The sequence below is a fragment of the Cladophialophora psammophila genome, assembly GCF_000585535.1.
Source record: "Cladophialophora psammophila CBS 110553 chromosome Unknown aczJe-supercont1.5, whole genome shotgun sequence".
Lineage (NCBI taxonomy): Eukaryota > Fungi > Ascomycota > Eurotiomycetes > Chaetothyriales > Herpotrichiellaceae > Cladophialophora > Cladophialophora psammophila.
Genome location: NW_006912926.1, coordinates 814,950 through 828,865, shown reverse-complemented (window position 1 = coordinate 828,865; position 13,916 = coordinate 814,950). Strand labels below are relative to the sequence as shown.

At 51.5% G+C, this 13,916-nt stretch overlaps 5 protein-coding genes across 5 annotated transcripts; 3 read left to right on the top strand and 2 right to left on the bottom strand.

The window, feature by feature from the left end:
- Positions 1-514: 514 nt before the first annotated feature.
- Positions 515-1,327, top strand: A1O5_03940 (uncharacterized protein; the record flags this gene model as incomplete). Its single annotated transcript, XM_007744550.1, has 2 exons — positions 515-588; positions 655-1,327. 2 exons carry the CDS (start codon positions 515-517, stop codon positions 1,325-1,327), a joined length of 747 nt encoding a protein of 248 aa, XP_007742740.1.
- Positions 1,328-1,368: 41 nt separating this feature from the next.
- Positions 1,369-2,289, bottom strand: A1O5_03939 (protein-S-isoprenylcysteine O-methyltransferase; the record flags this gene model as incomplete). Its single annotated transcript, XM_007744549.1, has 2 exons — positions 1,369-1,457; positions 1,515-2,289. The coding sequence occupies 2 exons, from the start codon at positions 2,287-2,289 to the stop codon at positions 1,369-1,371; spliced, it is 864 nt and encodes a 287-aa protein (XP_007742739.1).
- Positions 2,290-2,732: 443 nt separating this feature from the next.
- On the top strand, positions 2,733-3,550 carry A1O5_03938 (acetyltransferase; the record flags this gene model as incomplete). Its single annotated transcript, XM_007744548.1, has 3 exons — positions 2,733-2,893; positions 2,949-3,345; positions 3,407-3,550. 3 exons carry the CDS (start codon positions 2,733-2,735, stop codon positions 3,548-3,550), a joined length of 702 nt encoding a protein of 233 aa, XP_007742738.1.
- Positions 3,551-3,765: 215 nt separating this feature from the next.
- Positions 3,766-4,663, bottom strand: A1O5_03937 (uncharacterized protein; the record flags this gene model as incomplete). Its single annotated transcript, XM_007744547.1, has 3 exons — positions 3,766-3,868; positions 3,923-4,248; positions 4,304-4,663. The coding sequence occupies 3 exons, from the start codon at positions 4,661-4,663 to the stop codon at positions 3,766-3,768; spliced, it is 789 nt and encodes a 262-aa protein (XP_007742737.1).
- A 715-nt stretch (positions 4,664-5,378) lies between these two features.
- Positions 5,379-9,111, top strand: A1O5_03936 (uncharacterized protein; the record flags this gene model as incomplete). The annotated part of the gene is made up of 7 exons (XM_007744546.1): positions 5,379-5,533; positions 5,620-5,899; positions 5,965-6,192; positions 6,246-6,352; positions 6,501-6,844; positions 7,016-7,676; positions 7,728-9,111. The coding sequence occupies 7 exons, from the start codon at positions 5,379-5,381 to the stop codon at positions 9,109-9,111; spliced, it is 3,159 nt and encodes a 1,052-aa protein (XP_007742736.1).
- Between the last annotated feature and the right edge of the window lie 4,805 nt (positions 9,112-13,916).

Genomic DNA, 13,916 nt, shown 5'->3' with positions numbered 1-13,916 from the left:
GGGCCCAGATGTGAGTCGTAGGCAACTGTCACAACAAGGGGATAGGGGGATAAGGCTATGCAAAGACAGGTAGGGGAAGAATCAAGGGAATGAACCGTATGGATGAACCAAGTAGAATGAATTTGTTTTGAGGATGAGGGATGGAGAGAGTCGTCTGGATGGTGGTTTTGTGAGGCGGATGGTCGTTGGACAGAGATGGACCAGGCTCACAGGCTACCGTTAACCAAGGTTGACCTAGACGGAGTGGTAGTAAGTGGTAGGGGCTGAGAAGGCCCGGCACACCTGCTAATTGGCAGTCGACGGTCCGTCGTCAGTCGTCACCAGAGTCACCAAAAGTCACCAAAAGTCACCAAACGCGTCTGGCGGCGCGTGAGAAAGAAGGAGGGGCCCTTTCCAGCCGGTCATCCTCTCACACGTCATCCTCCCCTTGCGCCTTGCGTGCTCTTGGAATTTTTTTTTGGCTCCACCACCACCGTGTTCGTTGGGCTGCGTTTCAAATTGATTGCTACGGGCCATGGACAAACAAAAGAAAACTACAACTTCAACAATCGTTCACGCTTTGTCCCTTCCATATGCAGAGCCACAATGGTATCTACCTGTCATCAAAACATATTCCTGCGAGCTTCCGCCAACTAACACGAATCCGTCTGCCAGGCCCACCCTCTCTCCTGACAGCGAGCAAGCACTCTTGCAGCTCCTCCTCCGGCTGCTGCAGCCCATTGGCGACTTCAGACGCGACCACGTTGCCCGTTCCAAGGGCAAGGGAAGAGCTGGAAAGGTGAACAAGAAGACACAAGAAGACTCTCTGCCAGAATGGATGCCCGATATTTACGACCACCTTACGCTCGGATTCAATAGCACAGTGCGCAGACTTGAATCCTTAGCCTGCAGCCGGAAGCCCCGACTCCTATCTCAGCACACAGACGCCGACCCGTTGGGACATTCACGTGCAAATCTCTTCGTGGTATTTATTTGCCGCCAGAACCTGCCGGACGTAATGACATCCTCCCTTCCTTTGCTGATAGCCACCTCAGCTCCCAAGATCGCCAGGGCCAGACTGGTGGAATGGTCTTCCCAGGCTGAAGAGAAGGTGGCTCAAGCACTGCACCAGCCTCGTGTCGGCGTGCTCGGTATCGAGGAAGGGGCACCTGGTACTGAAACCCTGCTGCGGTGCGTACGAGACACCGTTGACGCGGTTGATGTCCCCTGGCTCGACCAAACATCCACGCCCATATACCAATCCGTCAACATCCAAACCGTCGAGTCAGTCCCCAAGTCCAATGCTGCAATCCGGGGTCGCAAGCGGAAGACTCCCGAAGACGGTTGAAACCGATTGACACTCGCAGTCCTGCAAGACTGACGAAAACCTTATCGAATGAAGGGGATGCGGACCGGAACACGTTTGCGGTAGTCAATGTAGTCTTCGCCGAAGAAAGAAACAAGATGCCTTTCTTCATCTGTGATCGAAATATCAGCAAGGGAGGGTAAGAAGAACGGATGCAGCAACAACTCACGAATAATTCGGTGGTGGAAGAACTTCCACAACACCACAGCATATATTACAAAGCAAATGCGATTTCCTAGCAGCAGCTGCGTTCCAAGCCCCCACCAGAAAAATCCGAAGTAGGATGGGTGTCTTGAAAAGGCATAGACACCACCTGTCACGAGGACATGGTCAGCTTTCTTCGTCCATTGCACAACATGGTTGAAATTGGTCTCTGCCTGTCGCATGGCGGCGCTTCTGACAAGCTGTCCCACGACGATCAAAGTGGCACCCAGTCCAACTGAGATGGAGGTAGGACTCGATGGAAGGATCCTGGGGATATGAAATGGCAGCCCCAGCCATCTGGGCGCGTAGTCAGAATACAGCCAATACCGAATCAGCAACTCAAGCATGGCAGATGCGTGGGCAGCGGCATAGCCAATGCCATTCGACAGCAACAAGAAGGACGAGATCGAGGCATCCGGTGGATTATATCTTGCTGTCATATCGAATTCGAGGTAGTGGAAAAGAGCTAGTGTTGCAATGAAGCATGGTGCCCTCCAAAGGCCATTGCCCCAATATGCCAACTCCCATGTAAGGACCGTAGAAATGCCCAACGCAATGCCTAACACAAAGGCACGAATCGAAACCCCTGACAGTGCCCGTTTGCCCCCAGGCAGGTATGGTGGTGGAATGTACATGGGCGACAAGTTTGCTCGAGCACTACCGTTGATATGTTCTTGAATCCGGTCCCTAGGGAATTCATGGATGATTCCCGGAGAACTGGGCGCTGAGGAGTCGGACATGGTCTCAAATTGCAGTAGCTGTGAGTGGCTGGATGGCTGGTTTAAGGGGATGATGTTATCTGGCTGGTGTTGCAGTCAAAGAGTCCACATTTCAAGGCCCGTCACAAAGGGCCATTTTTAAAATAACCAAACAAATGAGTGTGTCAAAGGGAATGCATGGGCTAAAAGAACAATAGCAAGAGAACGGCTTGCGGCTTGCGGATTGCGAGATTCTCAAAGCGTCTGCAAATTGTGTCATCAGACTCTCCTCAAAGAGGCTTGAAACTAGGGAAAACGAAGGCCGGCTGGCCTTATCGCGTCAATGATTTTCCGCTCCGGGATTCGTTTCTGTTTGACTGCCTGCCAATTACCTCGTCATCTGTACATGTACTTCTAGTAGGTATAGAAGGTCCTCCCTCTCATCAGTCACTCTGCGTTAAATACAGTAGGCGTCTTTCCACAATATGCTCAACCATCCAGAGTGGCAGAAGGCCCAACGAGGCGAGCTATATCATGCTTTTGTCCCCGAACTCATCGCAGCTCGAGATCGATGCAAGCAAGCTTGTGACAAGTTGAATTCCTCAGCGTGGATAACGCGCCGCAGAGCAATTGAACTGTGGAGAGAGTAGGTCAGCGAGAGACTGCTTTGCCATTCTCTGATGTCTATATCTGCTCCACAGAATCACCAACGACACTCGCCCCCTGCCACCCCAGCAGGCATCTTTGGTAGAACACGACAAGCTCTTCGAGAAGGAGCCGTGGATCGTCGGCCCGATCCATGCCGACTACGGCTTCAACATCGTCCTGGGCGAAGGAGCACAATTGAATTTCAACTCTTCTTTCGTCGACACCTGCCCCATCCGCATTGGAGCCCGCACCTTGGTCGGGCCAAACTGCAGCTTCTACTCAGGAACGCATCCCCTTGACCCGGCACTCAGGAACGGAACGAACGGTCCCGAGCTTGGGAAGGAGATAAGTATTGGCGAAGACTGCTGGCTGGGAGGAAATGTTATTATCTTGCCTGGGGTGACGATCGGACGAGGCTGCACCGTTGGAGCCGGAAGCGTGGTAACAAAAGTATCAATCCTTGAGAATTCACTTCCTCTGGCACAGATCCTTCTCTCTAACCCTTGAGCAGGACATCCCTGCTTTCCACGTTGCGGCAGGAAATCCTGCCAGGATTTTGAGAAAGATCCAAACTCCAATGGACTCAACTAAAGATATCTCGAGGCCGCCAGAGCAAGAAAGAGAGCGGGGAGGAGAAGGTGTGACGACTGAGTGATAGATGTTCTCCTGAATTAGTCGACAGTCCTTTTTCTTTCATTAGTCTGCTTCCAGATCCTATGCCTGCTGGGCAATCTTCTAACCACCGACAGTATTCCTCAGGCGGCGAGTTCAACATCGATAAATAAAAGACTGCGGTTGTGCGTATCCTATAATATTCAAAGGGCCTTTGTGAGTCGAAGCACGTGTCCGAGCTTTCCCTCTAAAAGTCATTCATCTCCATTTCTCGTAATCCGGGAAGAAGTGATTGTGTATCCTTTCTGCGTACGTGACGACGCTTGAGAAGGTTTTTACAAGCTTCTTTGACTCTGGAGCGCTGAGATGCGAAATCAGAAACTCTCCGCTGAAAATACAGACTTGGGATACGCACCTGTCACTGACGAGCACAGAAGTTATGAAACCGAACATGGTTGCATCGGCTTCAGTGGGTTGTTCACCTCCCAGCAGCCAAACAAGGTCATGATCACCCGAAGCATGTCGCAACCTACATTCAAGAACGTTGTCGATCGTCTGCCAGATCTCCGTCTTCAGGCTTCGCACTTCTTCGCCACTCAGACGTCCGACTCCTTGACCGTGCAAGGTGTTTGTGATGCTCCGAGAGATGAGATATCCAACAAGTACGCGGACTGGAAACGGCATCGACCACAGAGCTTTGTCCCTTTGGACGTAGAAGTTCTCGAGCCACCGCTCGCGCATCTATCAACGATATCAAAACCCGGCTGAGGAAGACTAAGCGTTAAAAATTACTCACATGGTAGAAATACAACTTGTCTTCCAGCAGAGCTCGAAGAGCAAGATCTTCCAGCCTCAGTTGTTTGGGCAAGCTCTCATTGAGATCCGGAAGATGACCCATGCTTAAGAGCCTCTGAATGATGAACGTTGAGTCTCCCAGGAAAGAGTGCCCCTTTTCGCTATCGACTTCAAGGGGCCCGAGATCAACATAGGGGATTTTACCCTTCGGTGCAACCTTGACCGAACCGGCTTCGACGTCATAGGCCAATCCAGCGTGCCGAAACCGAAACTCGACTTTTGTCACAAAGGGGGACCAGCTGTAGACCCCCTTTTCGGGCCAGCCGCGAAAGAGTACTAACTTGGGGCTCTTCGTTGACATTGTTTTTTTTTTTTTTGCTTTTTTTCTTTTCTTTTTTGCGGTGTCCCGGTTGGTAATTACGACAGCACTTTCAAAGAGAACACAGATCTGAAAGCCAGATCTTAACATGGAACATGATCAATAGTTGGATGTTGTCGTTGATATACATCAGGAGCTCAACCTCGTTAAGCAAGGCTGGAACCAATCGGTTTCTAATTCCCCAGGCACCGACTCGGCTCGGCTGCAAAGCGAGCCGAGCCCGACATATCTATGTCTTGGCGGCAAAAGACGAGGAAAATCTGCATCCGGCTCACCGTGACCCTCACCCCGGCGTCGCCGCTTTTAAACCACCACTCACCCCCCCATCACCCTCGCCCTCACTTCGACTCCCTTCTGCTCACCCTCCTGCTGCACCTCCTGCAACTTCTAGCGACGGTGCGCTTTGGGGCCTGTGGAACACACGTCCTAACCTAGGAACACGATGAGACATGGCCGACAGCGCGACCGCTACGATTTCGGTGGTCGTCGTCTGCCGCCTACTGGTTGACTACAAAAGATGCCCTCCCCCCCTTCTCTTGGACCCAGGTCCAGTCGCCTTCTACCACACGCGTTTCCCTCGACGTGTTTGCCAACTTTTCTCCTCTAGGTCTCTGGAGGACACCGTTCACGTCCTCACCATCCGTCCTCATACTCGTTCCTACTCTCCTTGTCCACCTTGTCCTTAAGTCTCGGCAGTATGGGCTGCCGCGATGTCGATGAAGTGTGGGCCCAAGCGGAAGCCAACGGCTACAGCCCAGGAGCGCATGCAGAGCAAGATCAGGTCCGTGGAAAAGGAAAGCACGTGAAGAAGACGATTCGGAACCATGATGGGACACTCAACCGCTACGTGTTGTAGGACATCCCTTAGGACATCCCCCCTCGCTTCCCCCTTTCCCGACCTCAGGCCGGAGATACTGTCGCTAATCCCATTCCTCTAGATGGCAGCTAGGCAAGTCGCGGCGAGACGCCGCCACACGTGGCGCCCCCGCTCCCACCGAAGCAGAAATCAGACAGAAGTACCTTGGAGAGGGCGTTGAGGCTCCCGACTTGTTGACGGTCAAAGATTTCGCACGGTTCTACATCGCCACGAGCCAGCCCAGGATCGTGGAGGTCCCGACGGTGGATGCAATCAATGGCATATTGGAGTTTTTCTTCGCGGGCTTCACTCGCGTCACAGGGACCGAGACGAAGGATGAGGACAGAAGCGAAGTGTACAATGTACGTCTATGACCACCCTTACACGATCGAAGCGGGAAGCCACAAGAGACCTAACCAACTCGAAGTGGGTGCGGAAGACCCTGACAGCCGAAGGTGTAGTGGTCAAGGCACATTTGCCAAAGCACAACTTCACCGCCCGCGATCTCACCCGCCTCCTCGTAACGCTCTGGACGAAGGACGATCTGATCTTCATCCACGAGCGGTATCGGATCCAGTTCACGCTCATCACCTGCGTCTACTGTTGGACCGGAGCTCGGCTCGGTGCCTTCTTTACGGGCGGCCTTCGATACGAGGTAGCGTTCGGTCGACCGTCTCGGACATCCGGCTTTTCCTAACCGGTCTCTAGGACATCACCCTTGTGTTGCAGCGCACCGACGAGTTCGGGAGATGGCGATTCATCTATCGGCTCGACCAGAGATGGGTGAAAAATAACCGCGACCCTGAGAACATCGTGTACGTGTCTCCTTCAATGATGGCGCCGCCCTTGGAATTGTTTGGCGTTTTTTTTTTCCCTCTCCCCTTCCGTTTTATTTGTTTTCTTTCCGTTCTCTTTTCCTTTCATACCCCTCATATTGTTGACACGGTATCCTCGGTATACTAGATTCGGTACCGCGGGTAAAGAGCACGACATATTTATTTATAACGAAGCGGCTTTCTTTGCGATCTTGGCCATCACCGACGGTGCTCTCTTTGGGATCAGTTCTGTCGAAGACTTAAGGGACCGGAAAATCGCCCACGGTAAAGATGAGGTCATTTTGGAATTCAACGACTCCGCTCTGAGTCAACCCATCTTGCGGAAATGTACCAAGAATGGTGGAGTTACAAACGAGCCTATGCCCAGGTCCGCGTACGAAGACATCTTCCGGAGCACCCTGCAGAACGCGAATTATTTTTGTGCGGCGTCGATGCACGCTATCCGCCGAGCACTGGGCAAGGAAGTCGACAGTACGCCTCTCCCTTCCCTTAATCCCCTCCCTTAATCCCTTCCCTTTCTTCTCTTCCTTTCTTGATTCTCCCTTTCTGTCGGCCTTAGAGCCCCGGGCGTTGGCCCTACGCGCCCGTCTTCGTCCGTACTAGAGCTCAGGCCCTTGGAGCTGGACTGATTTCCGCACTTAGAGGATTACACGCCCGTCCAGCGCTCGCAGCACCTCATACAGGCTGACCGGGAGGTGTTCGGCGCCTATTACATGGCGAATTGTTCATCTGTCGATGGTCAGGGTGCTTTTCTGCGGCAGCCCAAAGATCACAGACATATCGATTACTTCCAGAGTCTTGAAAAGTTCCACGAACCGGGTCTGCCGTGTAGCCTTCCAAGCCGTGAAGAGAAAAACTTGGAAGACGATGCGCGTCTCCTCGAGCTGAAAGGCACAGTGGACAGACTCGAGCGCGAGGAAGGGAAGAAGGCCCTCGCCGTGAAGAAGGCCAAAAAGGACCTAGAGCTCTACCGCAAGAAACAGAGGAGGATCGCCCTCCGCCGGTATCAAAAGCAATGGGTCCGGGATCGCCGGAGATGGCAGATCCTCAGCCGGGGTAAGGAGCGGCCGAGTGACGTCCCTAAGACTGACCTTGTCGAGAGCCTGTGCCTCTTGATCCCCGAAAGAGGCCGTCTCGCTCATGTGATTGCTCAAGAGGAACCCTTGTCGCGGGACTCGATGTGGTATGCCATGCTCGATCTGCATTCGTTGTGCACTCGTGACCTCACCGTCCTCTACCTTGCGGGACTCGAGCCACGGGACGGTAATTGCCCTATGGAACGCTGTCGAGAGCCATTGAATTAGTAAGTCCAGCTCAATCTCCGTTTTCGGAAGCTTCATTGACGGGACGCTAGCCTCCCCAAGCACCGGCGCAATCAACATATTCTCCTCTGCGTCCGTCAGGCAATGGCGAGCAAACTCGATCTCGGAGAGTTGGATATTCATTACTGCCACTTGTGCTTCGAATGGGTCATCGGAGACGACTGGGAACCGCACTGCCAGACCCACATTAATGCGCTCAGCTCCAAACGGTGCGGTACCATCACGTACTGCCACACGCTCGTTCGTCCTGGGTATTCACCATTCCGTCTGGGAAGCGTGGGCTCACCGGCGGCCTATCGACTACAGTCATGGACACGTGATCACCATCTGTGGGGGCACGTGAACGACTGCACGGAGGGGTGTCAGTGGCCGATTATCTGTCCGCACCCGCTGTGTCAGAATGTGTCGCTGGAGGATGACAGTGCCCTGTATTTTCACTTCGTGGACGACCACTACTTTAGCCGCACCCGTCCCGTGCGAAAGGCTGACGAAGGGCATCCGAAATCTTGCCCTGGAGATCCATCTCTCGACCGGGAGAACGAGATCGTTGGATGGGCCCGTAACTGGAAGCCATCAACGGAAGATGGAGGTCTGAAGTGGGCCCCGCTGGAATCCGGTCACGTCCGTGCGACCCAACGGAGATGCTCCTTGTCTGAACCCCGACAGAAAATGCTCTGCAACGAGACTGCTACGATCAGCCCTCGGCTGCTGTCCAGAGTGGACCACGTTGACGACCAACCGATTCAGCTCGATCCCAGTTCTCCTTGCTCATCCTCGACACACGGGCCGAGGGTGTTGGACATGAGCGACATCGGCTCAGATCTCGGCTTGACCGATAAATTTCACGAATGGAATGGGCACCTGGACGATTCTCTTTACGTGAACAACACGCGGCTTGACACCGCTGCTGATGCGGATAATGACAGCGTGATCTTCCAATTCGTTCGCTCACTTTCACCGTCGCGCATGTCCGCAGTGGGCGCGACCGTGGCCGACGCGACCGTGTCCGACAGCGAGAGTCCCGGTTTGGCCGTCCCATCGCCCGTACCATTGCCCGTGAAGCATTTTTCAGCGCCACAGCTTGAAGGATTGACCGACTTCCACCAAGTTCAGAGGCCTCCCGCGAGTTCGAGAGGAACCCAGATCCGTCTCCGAGTTAATCCTACGAAGCCCAAAATCGTCCTGCGCCTCAGCTGTTCGACGCCGAAGCCGAAGCCGAAGCCGAAGCCGAAGGAGAAGCAGAAGCTGAAGCTGAAGGAGAGGCAGAAGCAGAAGGAAAAGCAGAAGGAGAAGCTGAAGCTGAATGTAGGTGTGAAACGTGGTCGCAGGGGAGCTGACAAGCAGAGGGGCAAGGAGAGAGGGAAGGAGGCGGGCAAGCTGGTGGGTAAGCGGGTGAGTAGGCCGATAGGCAAATAGGTGGGCAAGCAAGAAGTCGTCGAACAGGTTTGACGGTGTTGTCGTTTGGCCATATTACTGTTCTTCCCTTCTAACAGGGTGCGTGAATAGTATTGTCGCAATCGTACATTTATGCACTTATCAAAGAGCTTATCCTCTCGGCAATCGTTGTAATACTGACAACACTCTATTTACCTCTTTCTTAGAGCGCATTCTGTCCCGCTTAAGCTGTAACTTCTCCTGTTTCAAAGTGCTGATCTGCATTTGTGCAGTACGAAGGTCCCGGTTTAAATGATTAGATTTCTCCTCTGCGCGCTGCCGTGCCATCGTCTCTACTTGCGCCCCTTCCTTGCAGTGCGATAATTCGGCGGTTAGTCTCGCGATCTCCTCTTGCAGGTCTTCGATCTTCGAAGTGAAGCTGGTTTTCAATATTGATGCCTTTGAATATCGGTAGAAATGTAAGCTATTGTGAACTTGAGAATACCAAAGGCCCCCGCGTCGGACTCGCCCATACCTTCGTGGTTTCTACCGTTTCTTCGGCTGATCCACGACATGCTATGGCCTCAAATGACTTGTCCACTTCTCGAGACAGCTTCCTATACGTCCCAATCGAATGCTTGCTTAAGGGCTTTTTGAATAAGTACTCATTCCCCGGTGTCGGTGCCCATCTATAACCATCCTCGTGATGAGGTTGGAGGCGAACCTGGGCTGGCTCCACTTCGAGGCCTAACTTCGTTCCTGTCTAATCAATGGCAATCCTTTGCCTCGTGAGTGCGATGCTTACTGAGATATGCTGACAGAATGTCGCGGCATCTTTGACGCCATTCGGCCCGGTGTACATTTCCTCGTCTTAGAGCCGAGGCTTTCTCCATATTTGTTTCTTCACGTTATAAGACAAGGTTCCAAGACAGTTATGTCGTCTTATACGGTGTCAAAGACTAGCATGCAAGGATCAAAAAGGCTTCTCCTCTGCCTTTTTTCCCTTTTCTATTTTCTTGTACGGCGGGTGTGCAAACTATATTGGCTTGATGACTATTCTGCCAGCATCGAGCCACGACTCGACCATTCTCGGTGACGGGTGACCACGCCCACCCAACCTGGCCGCCTCTCTTTTCCTTCACGTCTTTCTTTTTTCCGGGGGGTTGGTATAGATGAGCCCCTCGGAGAGAAAGAGAATGAGGAGGATCAGGAGAAGACAAGGGGGGGAAAATTAAACCCCCCCCCCCCCCCCAAAAAGGAAGAGGGCGGGGGATGACGCCTTCTGGTTCCTGTTCAATTTGTAGGAAGTTCGAAGAGCAACCAGCGCTATCCGTGTGAAGCAGCTGGTCTTATGGTTAGATAACACATGATTAGGATTACCGACCTACTGCTCCTTCCCGAAAAGAACAGTGCTAGCGATATGTTGTTTGCAGAACGTGTTACAGTACCTCGAGTATCAATTTTTTTTTTGCGAGGATCTTCGGACGAATCTTCAACTCATTCTGATTCACCCCGGAAGGAAATTAATATTTTGCACTTATTGTCAGATGTCGTATCTCCGTTCAATGTTCGAAATGTATATTCCACTGAGAGTGAGCGGCTCCAGTTGGCCCAACATAGAGCTCAGGATCCAGGCTTTGAGGTCCCATTTTCAACCGTATGAGGTTTTCCTTTTGAATCCGGTGAGCAAATACTAAAGTGAATACGTAAATACGCCAAAGTCTAAATAAAAAGGCAAAGGGCCTGAAGAGGGATCAGGAACACGAAGGGTGAGTTGAAATCCGTTCATATTTCCTTAGCTAGTGAGAGAATTGCTTGGCGGCTATCCGCTAGCCTGATTGCTAGATTGTGGCGGAGACCGTGTCAACTATATTTCCAGGAGTCGTGGATATGGACAAAGCCCGCCAAGGGGATGTGCAATGACATGGCCATCTTCCTAGACATTTCTCATTCAGACAGCCATGTCTTGTAGAGCGACCCCATCCTCTCATTCTAGTTCTTCGAGGAAAGCTATGGTTATATTCACAAGACGTGGCAGAAATGGATCTGATGCATAGTCTCTCGCTAATATAATTGTAAGTATAATATCTGGGCCCAGCGACTCGTACTACTTACCATAGCCTTGCATTTGTGGAAGATCATGCTCCAATATCTCTATTTTAGTCGTTTCACAATTTTTCTGATTCCGCCGCTGCCATTCTTGAAGCTTCCCGAGGCGCGACGTGTGGTACTCGAAAACACCAACAACAACCTCAAAGGCGTCCTTGAAATTTCCTTGTAAAAGTGTGCCCGCGTTGTTAGAGCGTAGAGTAGCTTGCCACGTTCCCAACAAGATACTTATCAAATTATGCAGCTTCCACCAGTCGCCCAGTGTAAGGCGGTGCCGGTGAAAAAGGCGAGAAATCTCTCGTAGAAGATTTTTGTGGTATTTGCGACATAAGTCCTGAGAATTAAGCTTGCCCTCAGTATACCACCTCGTAGCAGTAGCAAGCCTAAGTACGTCTCTTGCCCACTTGTGATCCTGAGAAAGAGCAACAAAGAAGTTCAACACGTGTGAGCCGTCCGGGACCGAAAGAAATAACTGTAGAGAAGAGTCCAATTCTTGAGTGAGAATTGTATTTTCCGGTTCATCAACTGGATATTCCGATATATAGCTGAAAGGGAATCCGTGGATGATGAGATCAAGATCTTGAAACCGACTGTGTATACAGGGAATATGAAGCGTGCGTGTCTTTCGACATGACCGACAAGGGGAACCGTCATCACAAGGAATTTTCAGAATAGAACAACGAATACAGGATGATATCTGACGAAGGTGGTGCGCTTTCCTCTTCTCCTCCGAGGTAAGGGGTCGACCTCTTTCGGGCACTTTTCTTGAGGGTGACGAGTTGAGTAACAGCGGGATATCCATGATTGACTGATGATTCTTGCTGGTGAGAATGGAGCTTTCGGAAGGGAGTTGGGGTTTGTCGTGGAAAACAGGGTAGAGATGGTGTTATATACTCGTCGGCGTCAAGGTGGAGTTGAGACATTAACCCCTACAACGTCAATTGTGCGAGATACTTTTGGCAGAAAGCTCTCCAAAAGTTAAAATTGAATAGTCCTAAACACAGTCTTACACAGCGGGCAGTGTTCGCTTTTCCAGGCCCGAGGTATAAAGCAAACTTGATGGAAAAAAATGTGTTGGATGGCGGGAGAGAAGAATAACCTCCTCCTCCCCTTCTCCACGCATCCTTCGCAGATTGAACACACTGGCTGATCCTCTTCCCGGTATATCTTTGTTGTGCAGCTGCTATTCGTATTTATGCCGTTGAGAGCTATGTCGCGCTCCGAGAGGCTCATTCTCACTCATGATTTCGCCGTGGATGTCCTCGGGTTTGGCAGTGGCCCAGAAGTGTCACTGAAAATAGGTCCGAAGTCTGAGATTGGTCTGATACATTTATTGGCGCCTAAAGCTCTTGCCAGAACACATAAGGGGACGGAAAAAGGGATACATGGCGGTGACGAACAAGGAATGACAGAAATGGGGGAACGGAGGTAGTGCGCTTTACAGGGGCCATGAAAGAAATCTGCTTCCTGGAAAACGTGTCCGATTGGCATTCTTCGAGCAAAGGTTGTGACAACGTTGGGTGAGTCATATTGTGAAGGATAGCGAAAGCGAGTGGAAAAATGCGACTGTAGAGGCAGGGAGGCTGCAAGGCCAAGATTACATTTTAATAGCTTATCATCCTGGACCAGATCCGGACATTGAAGTTTATATTTCGAGCGTGCTATATAACTGTGGCTCAGCCTAGGAACAAGCGCACGGCTGTGAGGCTGTGCTTCGAATTGGAGGGGCTCATGAAATGCCAAGCCTTTCCGTTAGCCCCGCATCCGAAAGAAAAAGAATGCAGGATCTTCCTCAGTTCTCTATCACCAAATCTACCGATCTCAACATTATGGCGTCACTCCCCTCGGCATCTAAACTGAGCGCAAACGACCAAACCATATGCGACGAGTTGAGCGAATGGTTCGGCACACAAGTGTGGACTACGGGGCCGATAGGGTACATAGAGGATCTCGAGGCCTTGAAAGTGAAGTTTTCGCAACTGCGCAAGACGTTAGACATCGCCAAAGAGGTCAGAGCTATTCAACCATTGTCCATCACAGTAAGCTAATATTCGAAGGGTCGCCCCGGATTCTTAGCTCTCCAGATAAGCGACCTTGACGCCGATGGCCTCCCTCCGGCTGTCCACGACGCCGCTCCGTTTCATCTCATTCCAATAAAGATTTTAGATGGTGGACCGAAAGTAGAAGGGATGGAGTTATCAAGAGAGGAGGCTTACTTGTGCCCGCAGACATCTCGTATAAGTCCGAAGGTACAGGTGCTGTGTATCCTTCATCGATGACACTGAGAGTTTGGGCATGTAGCAGCGATGACACTAGAGTTTGGGTATGCAGATGCAGCATAGTCTGAGTCAAGGCGTTGCATAATATATTGTGCCATGGAGCCTGTTATTGAATCGTTCACTGAAATGTTCGGAAATTTATTGATCGTTGGTGGGGTCATATCGAAGGCTAGCCTTATATCGGCAGCAATTGCTGAAATCTGGCTCTGTTGGGTCACACTGGCCGCTAAATGTTCCTTGTTTTGGAGATTGGGAACCTCTTGTGATGTTGGATCGAACGACAATGCGTCATCGTTAGGTTTGGAGTCGGAGAAAACAGTGTGTGATAGGAGGGGATCTGGTTGGACGCTGGCATCAAGCGGCGGATCAAGCTGCGGATCGAAGAGAGCGTATTGTTCGAGAGTAAATGGCGAGGCGGTGGGATCGAGTTGCGGATCGAAGAGAGCGTGCTCTTCGAGA